The sequence below is a fragment of the Maylandia zebra genome, linkage group LG14 (assembly GCF_041146795.1).
Source record: "Maylandia zebra isolate NMK-2024a linkage group LG14, Mzebra_GT3a, whole genome shotgun sequence".
NCBI classification, from domain to species: Eukaryota; Metazoa; Chordata; class Actinopteri; order Cichliformes; family Cichlidae; genus Maylandia; species Maylandia zebra.
In genome coordinates, this window is record NC_135180.1 from 11,750,450 (window position 1) to 11,771,575 (window position 21,126).

A 21,126-nucleotide genomic window follows, 5' to 3' on the forward strand; every position below is an offset into this window, starting at 1 on the left:
CGACTGACGGGAGCACGCATGGCAGCATGATGACTGTATCGCTCCACAAGCACATCATCATGTCACACAACCACACTGTACAGTCGCTACTGTGATTACCCTGCCCCTAGCTGACTCAGGCATGTGCAACTCTTACACGCTGCTATCACTGTACATGCCATTATCGGCTTAACACTCACCAAGAGTTCCAGCACGCACAATCTGTTTATGTTACTAAATCTATAACTGCTAATGTCAACTGATGATTTTTTTATTTTTGCGTTTTTGTTTTTGTTTTTAATTCCCAATTTAAGTTCAGATATTTAGAATGAATTATAGGGGCTTGGAAGCTTCACCAGAAGAATTTAAAAATTAACTTATCAAAAAAGTTAAAATGCTGCAAGTTCTATTCAGAGAGGAAGTGATTTGATTATCGCTTTGTGAAGATCTCAAGGAAAAGCTTTGACTCCCACGCCTTTTAAGCAGTCTCCTTGCCTTTGAATCTCTTCAAAGACAAGAACTTCTGTTGTTCACAAAGGTGTTTTACATCCCACACAGATGTCTGCGCAGCAGTGGAAGGTGATAGACTGGAACCAAAATATGATGTTCATAAAAAGCCAGGGCCAAGTTTTATCCTTGTAGGTCTATTTCACCTTCTCTGCCCACAATTAACAGTATTTATGCCTTCTTCTCTTCCAGTCTTCTCTTCCTTTGCTCTGTTGTCTCGTTTCTTCACGTCTCAGTGGGCTATATTAATACTCTGGCACAATTTCAGGGCGCACAGTATGAACCTGCTGACAGCTTCAACTGAATGAACCACAGTCTGCTCCCTAAAATACCATTACTAAGGGTTATCATTCTGTTTTGTCTTTTTTTTTTTCCTTTGACCTCCACGCTTAGAAATGATGTGCCCCAGTGACGCATAAACCTCTTCATAGAGCCTGCCTCATTTTTGTGAGGCAGGCTCTATGCCTCTATGCCATCTCTCATGCACAACAATGCATGAGAGATGGTGGAGAGCCAGCACGTGTGTGCTTCTTTGTGTGTGTGTGTGCACGTGTATTTGCAACTAGCCCACAGAGCTGGGGGCCTTGCTGAGTTGACCAAATAAGACACCATGTGTTTGTCACGGGGCGACAGATGGAGAAGGAGGAGAAAAGAGGGAGAGAGAAGGTGGAGATAGAAAGTCTACTGTATGATGGTCAGCGCGTGCAAACACACACACACACACACACACACACACACACACACACACACACACACACACACACAAACCTCTAAAAACGGCAGAGAGAATATGAGATCATTGCTGTTAGCTGTTTTTACACTGTACAAGTTGTTGCTTTATATGTCTGTACCAGACCGAGGCCAGTCAAACACCCATAGCCGCAAAATGATGCAAATATCTAATTATATTGCTTTAAAAAATGTAAAACCTTGGAGCATTACATTTTATGCTTCAATCAAGTGCTTTGCATCCTGTCTAACTGTGGAAGAACTGCATTTTATCCCAACTGGAGTTGGTGTAGCCATCTCGCGTTTTAGGTGAGTGATCAGGGAGGCAATGTGCAAGAAATAACTATGTCTTTCTGTGTTTAAATGTTGCTTTTATTTGTAGCCTGTTATGAACCTTTTACTGTGGAAAGGCCATTATCATATAATGTCTGGCCTGTAATATTTTGACTCATCACTGCAGAAAGAAGTTCAAAGGGAAATGCATGAAGACTAGTTTACCAATGGTTTGAAATTCAGCATTGGTGATTGATACCCAAGTCACTATTTTATTAAAGCCCAACTGATCTTTAACACCAATGGGAATATTTGGTGAAGTAAAAACATGTTACGCCAATGTACTGTAAACATACAAAATCGGCCCGCTAAACATTCAGATCTGACTCACTGGACATTTTCGGAGCAAGCAAAAGAGGACATAAATTTGAGACTTTTAACTTTAGTTTGATAGGTTTTACACCTTTTCCTACTGATAAAGATCTCTCCCATGGCAAATCATACAACACTAAAGTAAAATAAGTACTAGATAAACAAATAAATAGCAGAAAGTTCCTGTTTTTTTACCATCTACTTTAAAAATGAAGTGTATGAGTTTTACAGTGGGTTCACAGTAAAAAAGAACTTTTTTTATCATGTGGAAAAGCTAGATCTACTGTTGAAATGGCAATTTTTCCTTATATTAAAATATATCAGGGATTAATGTGTAGTTAAACTTCTTTACACTCACCGGCAGAGGAGATTCACTGCTCCAGACCACTTAAGACCATAATCAGCTGTATGTGACTAATGATACGTTTGACATCGCTGGACTAAACAGAGGCAGATTCCTTAACATTTGCTGTATGAAAGCCAATTATTTACCTGGTTACATTTTTTGGTGTGTTAAATATGTGTGTCGTCAGCAGTTGGACACTATGCAACATCATGACATAGTTGAAGGGTGATTTTTTGTAATGTAATTTAATGGCAGTTATAAATTACAATAACTGTAGATTGGCAAATGGCTAATATGAGCTGATAATGGAATGCAAATAATGTTAATTACACATATATATATAACATTTCAGAGAAAGAAAGAATTTTCCGATCAGCAATCAACATGTAAATCTTTGGATTACGAGATTGCTGAGCAGAAGGTTATATACAATATTCCTACAGTATACACTGTTCCCATAATGTTCCCATGCTGATATCATTAGTGTTGTTACAATCTGTAATAGTACAGTACAGTACAGCAGTACCACAAAAGTGTACATAATAAATTGCTGTAGGCTCTATTTTAAAGTGTCTGCAAACAAAGCACAATGCAAAGGTCTTACTTGTGGCATATTCTGCTAAAACAAAACAACACTCATTAACCGTAAGGTGTTTAAAGCAATAACTGTCGAAGCTTTCATCAAGTAACTGGAAAACATTACAGTTGCCCTATTTCAGTGGGAAATAGACTGAAGCAAAGGCAATTTGCAAGAAATTGTTGTGTTATTGCTTTAATTTAGGCTTGACTGCTCTCAGTGTACTGACTTGTTAGTTTTGCTGAATTCGAATGGGATGACTCAATCGTGTTTTGGTCCCATCCTGATTGTAATTTCATCTCAAACTGAACATTAATATGTGCAGCAGACATGTCGACAAGACTGGTGACACACAGATATCCAGCACTGTTGTAAAGAGTGTTTCTACATTGCTGATAATGACAGGATTGTTTGCACTGCGCAACTTTGTCAGAGGGTGATTGTCGACACACACAAACAGCGGTATACTTCCCCTGGCACCTACCTGTGGGAAATAAGGGTAATAAACTAAAGAGGAAATAGCGATAAAGCTGTCTTTGAGTGTGCGTATGTGTGTGTGCATGAGCGCGTGCATGTGTGTCTTGTGTGAAAAAGTAGCAGCAGAACCTGTGAATAGTTCTGTGCGATTCAGAGCAGAATAAAGAAGAGAAGACATTTTCAAGGTCCCCCTACACACACACACACACAAACACACTTAGACACATATACAATCATTCATACTGCAGGACAACAGCCCAGACAGCTATTTCAAACTGCCCTCTTGTCCCCACAGCGTCCAAAGTGGCGGCTGATGGATGATCCATCATGAGGACTATTGGTCTGGTCTGCAGATAGGCTGTGACACGGATAACCTAGCCAGAGCATGGACAGCATCATGGCTGGATTCTGTCAGCACCAGGCAGGAGAGGAGAATTTATACGGGATGAAGCAGCAAACCTGGGCTCCACTCTCGATTACTGTCATCCCCAAAGTGAAGGTGATCATACAGAGACAAGAAAAATGTCACTGTTACACTCCGAGCAGAGCAGAATCCAAACCTGGCACATTATGTAATGGATAAAAGTGAAGAAGCATACTGAGGATTGAGGGTTATCCAGAAAAAAAGATCATGGCAGTAACGTCCGCTTTCAATTAAAATTTATGCTGGGATATTTATGTTAGGTTAATTGGTCATTCTAAATTGCCCATAGGTGTGAATGTGAGTGCAAATGGCTGTCTGTCTCTATGTGTTAGCCTTGCGATAGACTGGCAACATGTCCAGGGTGTAGCCCACCTCTCGCCCTATGGTAGCTGGGATAGGCTCCAGCCCCCCTCCCACATAGCGAGCAGGTCTGGCCCGGATCAAGCTGGCACTGCTGGCTGACTTCTGGCATGATAAGACATATGCCATCCAGATATGGGCCAAGCCTGGCATAGATGGCACTGTCTATGTGATGGCATGCCATATCTGGCTCGATGGTAGTTTGATATATTTGACCCAGGTCCACAGAAAACAGGTCTGGCCCAGATCCGGCATCAAGCTGGCCCTTCTGACTGACCAGTGTCATGGCAGGGTGTATGGGCCAGGTCTGGCAATGATGGCATCATTTATGTTCATATTTTCCTATTTTAGTTAGAAGACCCAAATGCCATGTTGCAATACTATACTGCTATGGTAGCCAATGTTTCAAATACAGGTTTGACAGGTTTGTGAGTGTACACTTTATCCTAAACCTAGTGATGGTTTACTCATCTTTGCCAGCGGGTGGCTGTAGCTCAGGAGGTGGAGCAGGTCACCTACTGATCGGAAGGTTAGTGGTTCGATCCCTGGCTCCTCCAGTCTGCATGTCAAGAGTGTGAATGTGTATGAATGTAGTTAGGGAGCACTCAGTTTAGAGAAAGTGTGAATGCGGCATGTTGTATAGAGCACTCTGAGTAATCTGGAAGAGTAGTAAAGTGTTATTTAAGAATCAGTCCATTCACTGTCTGAACAGAGTTTCGCCATGTTATTTTTGCACTATTATGTTTCGGCACATGTTGTTATTACATGGCTTGACTAAGGTACCCATTAGGCTGACGTCTGGGGTCAGAGCTGAAACTGTTCTGGGCCAACACAGGGCCAGCAGTGTGTCTACAACTGGCCTATGGCTGCACACAACTTACACATGGCCCACATACTGCAAAAAATGACGGCCCTTTGGTGGCCAGATCAAGTTTGCCAGAGGTAATCCACACATGGGCCAGCACAGGACCACCAGTGTGTCTGGGCCACCAAAGGGCCATCATTCTTTGCGGTATGTGGGTCATGTGTAAGCACATTGTGTGGGCCAGATCTGGGCCATACCAATTTTGCTATGTGGGCTGTGACTCTAACAAGGATAAGTGGAAGAGGATGGATGGATGGGATATTTTTAATTTTAATTTTTTGGAGTGAATGCCTCCTAACAAATAGATTTAAGAAGTACTTGCTGCCTAGTAATGGATTTTCAAAGTTACAGAGATTATTTAGGACTCAAGTCAAGTTTTTAAGGACACCAAGAAAAACTGGAAAAGCTTTTGTTTGAGGGGAAATTTTAAAAAAAGAAGAAGAAAAAACAATTTCATGCCAAATTGACCCTGGACCTCAGACTTTATCATGCAGTCACACATCTCTTCATGGAAAATCACTGATTCGACATAAGTGAATCAGTAACAGCTGTGTAGAGAAACACCACCCTGCATCTGCACAGTCTTATAAAAATTTGGAGGTTAGGGAGGATGGAGAGGATGTGATTGCATCTATCCTCCTATCTATTCATTTTCTAAACCACTTATCCATTTTAGGGTCACGGGTGCTAGAGCCAAAGAGCGTGCATCAAGAGAGACAGGCAGAGAACACCCCGCACAGGGCCGAGGGGACGACTCTCTCCAGATTATTAGAAATTGTCAGCACCTCATGCCAGTTGTGGATTACAACTTGTTTGGCCAGGACAAAGTGCATGCCTACATGTCCTCCCTACTCCAGCTGTAACATACTGGAGTATGTTATAGCCGCCAGGCTGCTTCTGCTTCTGTTTCTCGCTCCAAAAAATGACAAAAGACTCATTCAAATCATCACTGAGACACAGATGCTGCAGACAAAACCTAGAGAAACAAATACAAAATAAACTGTGGCAGGAAGAGTAAAAGAAAATCCAACACTGAGAAGAATGCGTGAAAAAAGGCCTAAAAACACATGAGGAAACAAGATTGAGGAAGGAAATCAAAGACAGACTGCAAACAAGAAGATAAATGAGCAGAGGGCAGAGAGAAAAAGCAAGTGAGAGAACAGAGTCGGAGGAGAGAAATAGGATGAGTGATGCAGGGCCGTGCTGAATAAGAGATATATCTGTCCCTTTGTGAGCGCTGATTACAGTGTCAAATCACAGACAGTCCTTTGTTAATCACCAAGCACACTGGCCTTGACTAGCTCTCTGCTCCGTGCTGTCATTTCACCGAAACAGAAATGTCATCAGACAATTATTTTCACACACTCTGGGCTATTTGAAGCTTGATTGTTTATCTCTGCTTGCGATGTGTCTGTAATTTGGCTTCGGGTGATGTTTTCTTCTCTCTTGCATATGCATAAACTACTTGCATTTTTGAAACGTAATCGCTGGGATGACAGCAAATGGATTTCTGATAGGTGTGAAAACATAGGTGGGCAAATGCAAGAATTTCGAAGATGCTGCATCATGTGACACAACAGCAAAAAACGAGCATCTTTAGTTTAATTACGCCCTCTCTTTCCTCTGTTCATCTCCTCTATAAAGCACTGCTCAGTCGAGGTTTGTGGAACTCTTTTATCCCTTTGTTTCTCTCCATGTCCCCTGGGACCATAATGTCATGCGTAACATCAGAGAGGTAAATCAATTTCCTGCTTTCTCAGTTTGCTTGGTTGAATGGGATTTCGGCTGACAGCTGGTTGCCCCACGCGAAATACACAGAAATACACATGCATGCGTTTAGATATGCACCTTGGGAAATAGACATTGAAGGGGCACGAGAGGAAGAACTCATCAAGGAAGAAAAGTGAGAGAGAAACAAATGCAGTCACAAACAATGTGTAATACAGTTTGTCACTGTATTCTGCACTTGCACTATATGTGAAACCCGCAGTGCAGATCTTGTCTGTCTTTCCCCTTCTAGCAGTAAGAGTAATTGCACCAACGCAGGAGATGATAACGCATAATGTATCCCTCTAAAAGGAAAAAGCCACACCAAAGGTAATCTGTTTGTTCCCACCTTCCATTTTATGACTGTCATCTTTCTTCTGAACACAGGCTTTCCTTTTATTATCTGAAGCTTCAGAAACTTTTGTTCGCTCTTCCTCTGTTATAATCTCACTGTCTGTAACCTATGCTCCTTCTCCCTCACTATGAGGGTGCAGATTGTGTATAAAAGATGGACAAACCCACTGTGGTGCCACCAGCACCACTCAGCATCTTACAGTACTGAAGAGTGAACTTAAACAATCAGGCAACACCCTACGGGCAGCACTTGGCAACTGTGGGAAGGAAGAACTCCCTTTTAACAGGAAGAACCGTCTAGCAAAACCAGCCTGAGAGAAATATAAACTGAAACACAAACTATGGCAAAAGGCTTATAAATGCAATGACAATAAAAAGGGGTGAAATAGAGACAAATTGCATCATGGGACATCTCCCAACTATAGCAGGATCACTAAGAGATGCCTGATCCAGGCCTAACTGTAAGTGTTATCAAAAAGGAAAGCTTTAAGCCCAATGAAAGCATGTATTTCAAACACCGGCTGCCTCACACACACATGCTAATTAGTGCTAAGTAACATACTAATAAGATACCAGAAATTCTATCATCAAAACAGCAGCACAGACTTCTTTGATAGCCTTTAATATAATTAACTGCATAGGAACCATATAATTCCAATATAATTGCTCCAAAGGCGCCAAGACCACAAACACCTTTGAGAGATCGAGGTCAGTGACTCCAATTAGCTGAGATGAAGCCCGACAAGCTGCTGCCGGCTATAGCCGTCTGTGTCGCCATCAGCCTGTCAGTTAAAGTGGTCACCATTTATCATCCATTATTGAAGCCTTTTTACAATAAACATTTAGTGAGTGCATAAGTTATTGGACAAAGACACAAATTTTGCATCTGTACAACAACACTTTGCGGATTTTAACTCAAGCAATCGAGTTGAAGACTTTCAGCATTAATTCAAAGGGTTTTACAGAATTTTCTGTTAACTGTTTGGAAATTACAGCCATTTTTATACACGATCCCCATTTTTCGAGGCTTTTTTTTTTTCATTTTCTCTACAAAAACATATTTAGGCATATTGGTGCACTGGTGCAGGGGTTAGAACGGCTGCTCACAGCCAAAAGATACTTGGTCCAAAACTACTGATATGATTGTCTGGCTCTCTGTGCTAGCCATATGAGAGACTGGCAACCTGTCCAAGGTGTATCCCACCTTTTACCTTATGATAGCTATTATAACTGGGATAAACTCCACAATGTTCCTGAAGTGGCAAGGCAGAAGAAAAATAATGATTCTGTGCGTGTTTATTGCACTGATTCTAGCTTTTCCATCCTGAAAAGAACTGCTTTATACCTCACTATTAATAGCATTTGTCAATAGAGGCATAGTCTACTGACATTTTGCTGCAGCTACAACAGCTACAAGAATCTATTATTTCAAAAATAGGATTATTATTATTACCATGTGAGAATAGAAAACGGGATCGATATAGCACAGTAACAAAAGAGGGTAAGACTTGATAAACCGTTTTAATGGTTTCACCATCTGCTTGCTTTAAATGTTTTCTCCCAGTCATGTTGCACAAATAGCTGTCACTTGGTGCACGTGATGTGATTTTGTAGTGACCTGAGGTAAATTGCAAAGATCTATCAACACAAGCCATTACCTAACAATGTGTGGGCCGAACAAGCAAGGCTAAGCTGAGGGTATCAGCAGGTTGCTCATATGGAGATGAATTATTCCTTTGAAAGACAATTGCATTTGAGCTCGGCTCTGACAGGGTCGTGTTCCCTGCCTCTGATGTATGTACAAAATGGACACGGTTGGAGGGAAGTTGGGTGTGCTCGTTTTTTATGCGTCTGCATATAAAACGTAGAGCTGAATAAAAGCCAGTGGCTTGGTGAAGGGCATTTGAAAGGAGAACATAACCTCCCCTATTTGGTGCTAAAAACCTGAGCTCCCAGAGGAAACCCGCAGAAGGAAAGAGAGAATATGCAAACCTCACGCTGAGCCACCATGATGAGTCACTGATACTCATGGAAGATTAAGAGATGGTCTTACACTGAAAAATAAAAAGTTAACAGTTTCACTAAATCCTCTAAATAAGCTTCTGAATCACATGAACATCAGCGCCCAAGCGCTGAACCATCTGTCAAGAGCTTTCATATGGACGCTCGCGGATGACCTCACAGGGGCAGAGAGAAGCAACTGACACGTGCAGCTTCTCGCACACAGACTTTTACTAACAGAGGTCGAACTTTAGGAGACAGAGAGGGGAAAAAACTGGATCTTTCACAGCCCCACTGCTCCTTCATTTTTTCCTCTTTGTTATTTCTGCGCTTTCCTTTTTCACTGTTCACAGCTCATTGTTCCCGAGAGAGAAGCTATCTTGTTTTTCAGTCCCTCCATCCTTCAGTTCTTATTACTTTTCTCTTCAGTCTTTACTCGTTCAGATGTTAAGAGCATCTCCTCTATGCAGGGTGGACAGCTGTGCCAGAAATGAAGGAAGGAAGGAAGGAAGGAAGGAAGGAAGGTCGAACTTTCTCCTCTCTTTTCTATTTGTTCGGTCTCAGAAAGGATCTGTCTCCCCTGCTCTATTATTGTCTCCTTGCTCTCTTTATCGCCCTTGATCCATCTTTCACTCCTCCAGACAACCCAAAGTCCATCTCCATCCTTTCGCTTATTCCCTTTTTCATTTTCTACGCTTTCCACAGCATCACTCTGCTTGCTTTGAAAGACTGAGGAGATGGACTGTAATTTGCCAGTATGTAGGTCTTAAGTGTTTGTGTACAAAAATCGACAACAGACAAAATCCTAAAAAAGAAAAAAAATTATTCTGAGTTTGTTTCTAATGGCAACGGTGCCAGCCAATGACTCCTGGAGAAACAAGACAGAGCGAGAGAGTACATAACACATACCAACACCTATCACTTAAAAATGTGGACATATTCTTGTAAGTTTTTATTGGTTTCCTCAAAAATGTATGTTATTAACGACTATTCAAATTATTTGATTTACAGCAGGTCACTTTTTCCTAACATACTTAAAGTAGTACTTACAGTACTTACATGGAGTATATTGTATATTTAGCTTGCACTGGGTCTTGGTGAAGCCCCTTGCTGTATCTAACTTTCTCTGTTTAAGGCACATAGGTGTGCTGTGAGAAATGATCAGGTGTGCCGTGGAAGATTAGCTGGTTCCACCTGATTAGTACTCTGAGCGAGTGAGTGAGTAACGGGCAGAACAATTACCTTCTCTTCCACTAGAGGGGAGTAGAACTACCTGCTCTAATTAAATGGGTTGCCAACTGCCAGTAAAAGAGAAGATGAAGAATAAAATACACAATACTCATGCTCTGGGACGATGCAGTGCGTAACAGCAATAGATAGATATTTGAAAACAAAATGTAATCAATCTGACCTGGGTCCTGGAGAAAATTCCGACCCAGATGAAGGCCCTAGCATGAGCAGTGGTCAGGAGAAAGGAAAAAGGGTATACTGGGGACAAACCGAGCCAATTCTGCTATAGCTGGTGTGCGGGGAAAAATTATCAATATGGTTTTTGTGACATTTTTGTTTGGTGGTGTGTCGTGTGATTGTTCTTATATGAATAATGTGCCGTGGTTCAAAAGGTTGGGAAACGCTGGTTTAAGGCAACCGCCTTTTAATCGACTTTCTTACGATGAGCAACACTTGGCAACAGTGGGAAAGAAGAACTCCCAACTAACAGGAAGAGACCTAAATAAGGGAGGGGTTGTCATTTGCAAAAAAGCAAATAACTACTATATTATAACAAAGAATAGGAAAAACTGTCTGAAACTGTTCGTTTAGAGCAGTCTGAGTTTTTTGGCTAGCAATTTTTGGTTGCGAAAAACTACCAAAGTCACATATGTGTTAGTTTTTCTCTAAACATTAATTCTTGTTGTGTAACAAATCTCTCAATATTGCTCAAAGATCTCATTTTACTCTGAATGAAGAAACATCTCTTAATGTCACTGCTAACAACATAACGCAAACTTGTTGGTAAAATCTTGTAAGATTAAGATACACAGGCCTAGAGACCGCTCTAAAGTCATCTGACAACCACTGGTTGTGAGGTAAAAATGAGGTATGAGCCTCACATTACATAATTAGTGATAATTTTAAGTCACTTTCATGTGATGAAAAAAACAAGCACGCACAAAGCTAGCAGCTGTGCATCTGTATCAGGACTGACTCAGATGTAACTGTAAGGTCAGTTTGGAAGTTTGCTGAATCAATCTCTGTTTATCCTCAAAGCAAGTCAGCGAGGCCAGTAGTTATGAAGACATTCTCAGAACAGGACCAGGTACATCCTTTGATGCTCTCACCTCCTACCTGTCTCACCTCCTACATCCCCAGTGGATGTGAATATTGAATGTGAATGTGCGTGGGCACATGTATGCAGAAGAAATGTGTGTGTGTATGTGTGCGTGTGTGTCTGTGTGTGTGCTGTGTACCTGCCCGGGGAGCCCTTATGGTTCTAAATAGGTGAGGGTCTACTTTTATGAGCCCTTAACAGCCCGCACTCAGGCCAGATGGTGCGCTATCAGCTACTTTGTGTGTGTGTGTGTGTGTGTGTGTGTGTGTGTGTGTGTGTGTGTGTGTGTGTGTGTGTGTGTGTGTGTGTGTGCGCGCGCGCGTGTACTATCAGGGAGAAGGCAAGAAGTAAATATTTGTCAAAAGCAAAGAGGCAGCTGGCTGTCTGGGGGACTTTAGAGTAACAAAACTGTCGCTTTAACAAGCAGCAGAGCACATGCGGTGACAAAACATTTAAGAGACAGCGAGAGAGGACAGAGGAAAACAAGCAGACAGCAATTTGTTTTTACTCCTTGCTTGTTAATAATCAAAAGAAAACCTGTGTCAGTAAAGCCTTCAGGCTAGAGTTTCATTTGCTGTCAGCCATTATAGAAAGTAAAACAAGAGCACACGAAGAACAAACAGAAAGAAGTTGGCTATGTTTTTTGTGTAGTTATGATTAGTGTATGTAAATATGCTATAACATGACCAGCTCATTGGGATTAAGAATAGCTCACATGGCTATATGTACTGTACATATCCCCACAATTTACAAATATTTCAGCTTTGGTTTCTTCATTTTTTGCTGATTTCTTAATAGTTCCCTCTCACTGTTCTTAGAATACTTAAAACCTGGCACTTAACAGCAGGAAGGAGAAAAAAACATCCAGCAATCAGCTGGTAAATATAGTGAAGGGTGATGTAACAGAGTCAGAGAGAGAGAGAGAGAGATTTCTGTTGCTGGTGACTTAATAAAGAACTTAAAGGGGACTAAGTGCTTGACTTAGATTGCCCCAGTAACCAGAAACGCAACATCTGATGAATGCCGCTCTGGTGATTTAATGATCGTCTCAGAGGTGCAGTCTAGTGTTGACCACTTTGAGAGTAACTCAGTACTACTACACAGGGGTGTGATTGTGTTTCAGGGAACCCACACTACTCCCCTCCCTGCTGCTGCTGTAGCTAAGAGCAGCTAACACGTCCTGTTTCCATATGTTCACTGTGTGTATCGTTTCTCACTGATACCGCCTTAAACCATGTGTAAGACAGCAGGCGAATGTGATGAAGCGCTTATTTTAGCAAATGCAGATTAAGTGTAAATATAAGGAAACTAGAGCTTGGGAAGAAAAAACTAAAATAGGACATTGGGTCAGTAAAACACAAGATGTTTCATATACAGATTACTTGTACTTTTTTACATCATTTAAAAATCAAAAAGTGTCTATTGTAACAAAAAAAAACATATGTATTGAGGTGACTCGAATACAATATGCCATGGGACTGGAAATATACATAAACCTCCAGCATTTTATTAACTTTTAATAACAATAAGCAAATTCATGAATAAAACAAAACTTCGAGTGTAGGTGATCGCTCGTATTACAAGTCACGGCATCTTTCTGCAGGTTGTATTCTTATGTGTTGCCGATGAAGTCCGGTCGCAAGGTGAGACAACCCAGGCTCGTCACCATGGTAATGAGCCATGCTGGACCATCAGCTGATCATCAGTTCTTGCTGCCATGGCAACAGCCACGGCTCCCTATAGGCTGTTGAAGACAATATGGCTGTGGTTTTGTCTTGCAGTGGTACAGATATGAGCCTGCTGGACTTCATGTTTATATCAGGAGAAATTTAACTGATGAGACCATCATGCAGAATTGTGCCTTTTTAATGTTGATAATGTGTTACATAAATTTATACGTCTAAATATTTAAGCAGAAGCAAAATAAAAACACCAATTTGTTAAGTATGACTTTAGTGGGTTAGCTTGCATTGCCTTTATTGGTTTACCTACATAATTTATTCTTATATCATTTCGAGTAGTACTTTCAACAGGTACACGTTAACAGGTGGGACGGCCATCGGCACTGATCTAATAGAGAAACTGTTCCACCCAGTGGATCTTTTACTTCACTTCAGCTGCTTTCATTGCAGTGCACAGATTTTTGCTCACTGCTGTAGGAGTCAGTTTGTGACAAACACATGGACTCGGCTCCCTCTTGTGGCCACAGGAGAGAATGAATCTTGGTCCACATTTCTGCACAAAGATATCAAGATCTCTAAATAGGTGGGTAAGTATATAAAAGAGTAGGACGCCAAGCAAAACTTTTAACAATCAAATCTAAATGATTTTTAATAGAAGTGGATGCTGTCAGTTATTTTCATTAGAAAAATTAGATGGCACACATAAAAAGCGTGTAAATGGTTTCGTATGGCGTAGCTTCACTGAAACCGGAGGTGTGATATGAGAGGAAGTGCGACATCCTTTGTTGAGTGCACGAGAACGGGTGGAGTCCGACCACTTCCCACATCATACTGCTGCTAATGCATCCGCAACTGTGTGGTTGCTTTCTCTAACCTTTTTTCACACGGTCTGAGGCAGAGGGAAACAAAACACACAGGCAAGGCCCGAAGCTGCGCTGCCAAAAGAAGCGAACTGAAACTGAACCACCTGACCTCAGTCAGCTTGCGTATATTGAACTCTGGTTCCCAGATTAACCCCAGCTGAAGGTCACAGTCACTGTGGGCAGCTGTGCATTAGATATTAACTGAGTGAACTTCTGTCCTTCATTCGTGCTCTTTGCTTTTTCCCCCCCTGCCAGTGATTGCAGGCTTATATTAAATTATGTAGCAGACTGTATCTGTGTACACTGCATCAACAAGGACTTCCAATAAGGAAAAACACAATAAAGTTGACAGCTCATTAAGGCTGTATACAGCCTCCCTGTGACTAATCACTGCTTCTTCTCTTCGTGCTGCCGAGCAAAGCCTCGAGCTTTAATAAGCCGTCACCTAAAGTAAATATAATACCAGCGGACATTCAGTCTCCTGTTTGTTCGATAGCTACAACTCGCCGTCGTTCCCCGCAATATAGAAGGTACACCGAGAGATAGATTAAATGCCAGGCTCCAGAAATAGCAGCAGCGGCAGCAGCAGCCCATTTGCTCTTTTCCATGATGCTGGCCCCCAGATAACATTTACACCTGGCCCCAAAAAACTAGGTTAGACAACGACAAGGGAAGGGGCTTTTTTCATTTTATCGTGTCCCCTCTTTTGAAAAGACCTCTTTCATATTTCCTCTTCTCTCTTGAGCCCGTCGGCCTTCATTGTGCCACTAAAACTGCCTCTCAGTCTGGACAATAATCCGGGTGGACAATAAAGTAAACTTTTTTCATATTTGCAAAATAACTACATTATATTAAAAAATGTACAAGTGCAGTTTAGTTACAGTCTTGGAGAACATCACAGCTTTATCCATATCCCATCCACTATAAGCCATCCATCTGAGCTGGGAGGCGCTTTCGGATTCAAGCAGCTGCTCCACTTAGACGGAGCAGAGAATGAATGGAAATAACATATAACAATGTATAATTAGCAGCAAGTGGCTGTGACCTCTGCGCAAACACACGCATGCATGCTAACAACAGTAGAAGCCGAGCAGACAGCCGGCTGTTAAGGAAAAAAACAAAACAAGCCAATAAAACAATCTGTGGTTAACCACGTTAAACAAGATATCCAAGTCATTTGTTTTGGTTTACTGCACTGTGGAAGCGTCTGTTGCTGAAGCGTCTTACAAGAGAAAGCCGGGAGCCATGACTGTGACACAGAGCTTCACTAATAGACACAGAAAGATCAATCCTTTAGACTGATTTCACATCCTGGGTATCCACCTCATCCAGACCAAAGCAATCATCTGATCCGTATCATGCGATGAACAGCTCTATGACTGCTGCGTCAAATATCCTGAAGTGACACTGTTTTATTACAGTCTGCTCCAATACACTCTGATCTGTGCTGCTTTTATCAACTTCCCCTTTAAACTAGATTCAGTGCAGTCCACGCTACTTTACTTCAACCCATGTGAAGTTGAGTAGACTCGCAGACACGGCAAGAGCTGCTTGTTTTCACCGTGTGTGCACTATTTCCTGTTTAGATCCCCATTAGATACTCTGACAACACAAGAGAGATGCTCTCACTAGGCCAACAGATACCTCAGAGCACCTTAAGCGGACAAAAAAAGCAATATGAACTTATTCATAGCAATCGAATCAGAAATCTGCTTTTCAGACTTTAATAACTTCTCGGAAGGAGGAGAAACTACTCCACTGGTTTCATAAGATCTCAGGTGTTACGCAACAAAGTGCGAGCTAATATAAGAAAAAAAATCTGATTTAAGAATGTAATAAGGAAAAATAGACCCACGAGAGAAAAAGACTGCTTACTCACCACAGCTTGCGCGGCATCGTCACACAGTATTAAGAAGCCGATCAGGTGCAACCTTGCCCCCTTTTCGTCCTCTCTCTCCTCTATTATCCCTGTTTGTCCACTTGTGATATTCACTCACCCTCAGCACCACTTGAAGACAAAACAGATGCATGTGTTTGCTCTCCCTCACACACACACACACACACACGCACATGCGTGCACACACACGCACACACAAACACTGGCTTGATTATACAGGTATTAATGAGGTGACGGCTGTATGGTGAAGGAGGAGAGATCCTTTGTAGCATCCGTGAGCAAAGAAGAGGCAGAGGGAGACCGGGATTAATGACAGAGGAGAGATGAGACATGGGGAGAAAGAGCTTGAGCAACAGAGGAATAAATAGCACACTCTGAACCAAGGGCAGACGGGACGGAAAGGGGAGAGGAGAACAAAATAAAGCCCTCACACCTGCTGCAAACTTTGAAGTGTGCAATCCAACTGATGTTTTTGCTCCTTTGGCCTCCATTCTCTTGTTTTCTCTCCTCCCCCCTTGTGGCTTTACTCTCCTGTACTGTATATCGCTGCATGTGGTTTGGTTTTTCATTTTCATTTTTTTAATTACAGAAGTTTTGCAAACCAACTTTCAGGAATATCCTGAAAGTCATGAATTAGGAATTCAATGTATGAATAATGTCCACGTCCTCAAAGTATAAATTAAAGGGGAATTTCAGGAAGATGCTGTTTGCATTAAAACAGCAACAGTGGATCAGACCTGGTGACCTGTCGAGGCAGCACCCCATCGTTTGCCCTATGACAGCTGGGATAATGTCCAGCCCTGCCCGGCAACCTGCATTGAATAAGTGGAAGATAATAGGTAGATGGATGCTAGTAACTCTCACATTTCTTGTGACCTGTAATGATATGATTCACCAGGATCACATGAGTAATGAACTCACTTGCATCAATTCATCTACACCTCCGTCCCCATCAACAAATCATCGAGATACTGCATAATGTCTTTTGTACAGACTGTCTTCTCCTTTATTTCCAGTCCTACAGTTCCTGCTTCTGCACTGTTTTCTTACATCTAACGCCTGGATCAAACACACACGCACACAGGTTGGTTTTATTCATCATTCGGGCAGACCAGGAGCTCCAGCAGAAGTCACGACTCACTCATTGATATTCAGACCCACTACAGAGTAGATGATCTAATGACACCTGGCCATGCAGGAGACACTGAAAGTGTGCACAGCTGTTTGTATGTGAGAGAACAGATAAAAGAGGAGCCCTACTTTACATGTTACGCGCTAACCTGCTTTCACTTTCCTGTTTAGAACAACAAAATGATTAAGGTTTTACCATAGCAGCATCTGGAGCCCTATTCCACCATTTCAAGTACTGTTCATGCAAACCTTTTACATTCTTATAATGCATCCTAATAATAATTTTTTTCACATAAGTTCATATAAACCCAGAACTCGGGTTTGTAAAACAGAGAAAAACATGAATAGAAAAAATATCTATGTGCCACTGCTATCAGGCTACTTGTTTCCAGTTCAAATCAGCGTGTTGCAGATATTTTGTTAAATCCAAACTTCTAATCCTCGATTCTGCGATTCCAACATGCTTTGTTCGTTTTTCTTTGAAGATGCAGAATCATTAGCATGACATGGAGGGGTTTTATTTTGTCATGTCTGACTATGCAGACAAGGTCTGGCCACCACCAAGAATAACAAAAGTCATGCTTAGATATCTAAAATATGCTCAGTTCTCTAAGGCTATCCATCTGGCATGATTAAACAGATGGTGCCATCACGGCACCTATGGAGAAAAGAGAGAGACGTTGGTAAGAAAAGTAGAGTGTGTGGTTCCTTTGGTAAAGAGAAATGGTGTATGTGCTTAAATATGATGGCTTTGGGGTATAGATAAAGATAGAGTTGACGCACACAAAAACCCATCATCTGTCCTCACTAAGGCAACTTCCTGTAGCAAGGCTTGCCGGTGGTTTGTTTCAACACAGAGAAGCTTCACATACCCTCAAAGATTGCCACATGAATAAAGTACACAACTGTGCAAATGGCATTCACATCATCACATTCTCTGCCCATGCCCCGAATGAAAAAAGGTAAAAGCAGAAGCAGTAATTCTACACCTCAAAAGTTCACAGCACTGTGTAATTTTCACAACATTGTTCCTCTAAATTTGCAAAGTCACTGCCCACATTTAAATCCACAGGAGACAGCTTCTGTCTTCTCCTTGCAGAGGTGTGAAACATGAACCGGAATTAATAACTGTTTGTTGAATGCTGTCAGTTCTTATTAATAAAATTAAGACATCCAATCTAAGAGTTAACAACACCATCTTAGCTCAACTCAGCCACACAAAAACAAAGCAAATGGTCAGAGAGCTGCATGATAGGTCCTTGTTAGAGAAAAATAAAGGTCTGTTACAGTACATGCAAAGAAATTTCATGCACCTGGTGAGATTTAGACCACATTTAAATGCTACAACCCACATTCAGCAATCCAAATCCACACAGAGAACATCTCAGTCCCTCAGTAGATGGACGATGGTGGCAGCCAATTAATTACCATGCCTCTTAAAGGCAGTGGTTCTTCCTAGTATCATCCTTCACCAGTGTGCTTGAAGAATCTCAAAAAACCTTAATACATCTTAAATTTATCTTAAAGGCTTTAATAAAGGTTAATATAATGCCTTTAATAATTCTAGCATGTGTCTCAAATGTCTGTATTCGTTGTGCAATGAGCTATAAGCTGGATTTAATTACTTATTTTTAGATCGTACAGCCCAAACAAACCCTTATGGAAAAACCCAGAGAACGCTGCTTATGCCAGTACGTAGTATTCAAAAACTGCAGTCACACCTGGGAGCCACAGTGCAACCACAGAATTTACCTAGAACTCACTCGAGTACTTGGCAGTACAGGTATCTGCATGAGAAACTTCCTCCTTGTACGGGTATGACCTGCCAACATGTGCAAGCTGGCAGTGAAGAGAAAGTAAATGAGAGTGAATGACAGGAATCAATTTAGAAAATCTGTCACTCGGACCGGGAGTTGGAGATTTGTGTAAAGAGGTGTATACTGAATTTTTATGTGTCTAAAAAAAAGATTCATAGCTCTGCTGAGACTTTAAAGTCCATCAGTGTGATGGACAATATGTTTATCCAATGTTTTAAAGGTCTTCAGCTCAGTCTCAGCGTGTTTGCAGAAAACATGGCTTTGTGCTTGACGGACACATTTCTGAATATTATCTGGAAGTTGTGGTGATTGGGCGATTGGGTTCAGAAGAGAGAATAAGATTTCCAAAATGACCCAGAGTGCTCATGTAGGCTGTCAAAGGAATAGACCACACCAGGGCGGCCCAGGCCCTTTGCTTTATGTCATCCTCCCTCTAAAACCTCTAAAAATAACAAGAACAACAACAAAAAAACACTTACCGTGCTTTCAGTGCAGACAGAGTGGACTTGTCAATCCTGGAAAAGAAGCAAGAGAAGGCAGACACACACATAAAGAGGAAATTATTATTGATCATGTCTCTGATACAAATTGCTCCAAGCAGCAATTCAATTCTTTAGTCTAATTGCTCCTAATTTACTAAGGACATAAGCACAGGAAGGCAGGCAGATAAAGACGGTTAGGAGTGAGATTTATGTCTCCACGGGGCCCCTGTGCTTCTGTGGCTTTAAAAAAAGAAAGGGTCATTAAAATTGTGGTTGCTTCTATTTGCCTTAATAGCTGCGGCAGTGTGAGTGTAAGCAACTGGCATAGACCAGAGCCTATGACAGACAGCCTCGTTTAACGAAGTTACCTCTCTGCAAACTGATCGACGTCTCAGTGCTTCACTGCACACTGGCCACACTACAAACAATTCACAACATTTCATTTTTGGTGCTGCTGTTCTCGTGCGAGTCATTTGAGGCTTTTCCATAAAGGAAACTATAAATATGTCAAGAGTCTTAACTTGACATATAATTAAATAATTAAATACTACAGATAGAAGGTAAACCTAATGTGACTAAGATTTTGAAACTGCTCAAAAGCAAAACACTGTAAACAGCATTTTAAGGAACTTTACAGTAGTGTGTTGTCAGTTTGCATCTGGATGCGGTTACATTTAAGCTCACACCCAAAATGAAGAGGGTTCAACTTCTCGGAAGAATCAATTTGTACAATATCTAAATACTTATATGCTGATGTTCTTTGTTTACAGCTGACAATGTACAAGAATTTCACCGGATGCTGCAAGTTCATTATCATCAGACCTGTGAGAAGTGTATTTTCCCGTCACACCTGCCTAATCTTAGCAGCATACAAAACACAATCTTGTACATTTCTAACAGCAATCCAAAAGAAAAGAAAAATAATCCCCCTTAACATATCCCTTCATCTCACACTGAGCATTCAAAAGAAGAAAATTAGAGACATTATTCCATGAGCTTTAACACGTGGAATTATTGTTTGGTTTAAGAATTTAAGAAAATGCTGATACAACTTTTCTTTTAGGGAAATATTTTTTTTCCCAAGGATTAAAAAGACTGGATCTCTAACAGAGAAGTATCACAGAGAGACATTAGAGGATATTTTAACTAGCAGAGGAATTATCATAGTGTACATGAGACTGCACTGTACTTGAATTGCACTTGGACCCGTAACCCATTATCAGTCAAAACTAAAGCAGTTGTGGTTTATCTAAACCTTCTGACCACTTAATTCTATTTTCTCGCAATCACCATTGACTTGTGACATTCTTTTTAAAAATTAGTGTACCTGAAATCTTTTTTTTTTTTTGTCCAGCTTTTTTTTTCTGCAAAACACAACATATTGCACGCAAAGCTGCTGCTGCTGCTGCTCCTCAGCTCTGTCTGTTCGAGGTTATCGCAGCCTGTCTGGCCTATGCTGCATCAGCCCAGCTGGGAAGGTTAAGTGCTCTGAAGATGTGCTTCAGTGTCAGAATGACTAGCAGCAAGGGAGCCAAACGCACAAAAACACTCCATCCGAGTGTGTCACAGCATTCAGTGCTAAATGGGCTTGCTGGCAGCTTCTTTAACGCTGCATCATGGGAACTTCCCTCTGCCAATACAGTAGGAGAGCATTACCAGAACAAGCTGCGTCCCTTTACCAGCACAGCAGCAACAACAACCACAACTGCCAGCAGGCAGAAACAAAGTCGGCTGTTGAATATAATCCCTCCCTCAACAGAGACAACACAGAGTGAAACTGTAAATGATCACACACACACACACACACACACACACACACACACACACACACACACACACGCACAAACACAGACAAACAGAGGACAAAGTGTTAGAGGTGTGACACAGAGGAGCA

At 41.4% G+C, this 21,126-nt stretch overlaps 1 protein-coding gene across 3 annotated transcripts in view; it reads right to left on the reverse strand.

Annotated features, from left to right (window-relative positions):
- The window catches only part of rap1gap2a (RAP1 GTPase activating protein 2a), a 98,627-nt gene that overhangs the window by 57,018 nt on the left and 20,483 nt on the right, over positions 1–21,126 (reverse strand). For all 3 annotated transcript variants that reach the window (XM_004566993.6, XM_024804962.2, XM_076892200.1), the window contains exon 2: positions 19,230–19,265. In XM_004566993.6, coding sequence (XP_004567050.4) covers positions 19,230–19,265 — 36 coding nt within the window. The remainder of the gene's footprint in view (positions 1–19,229; positions 19,266–21,126) is intronic.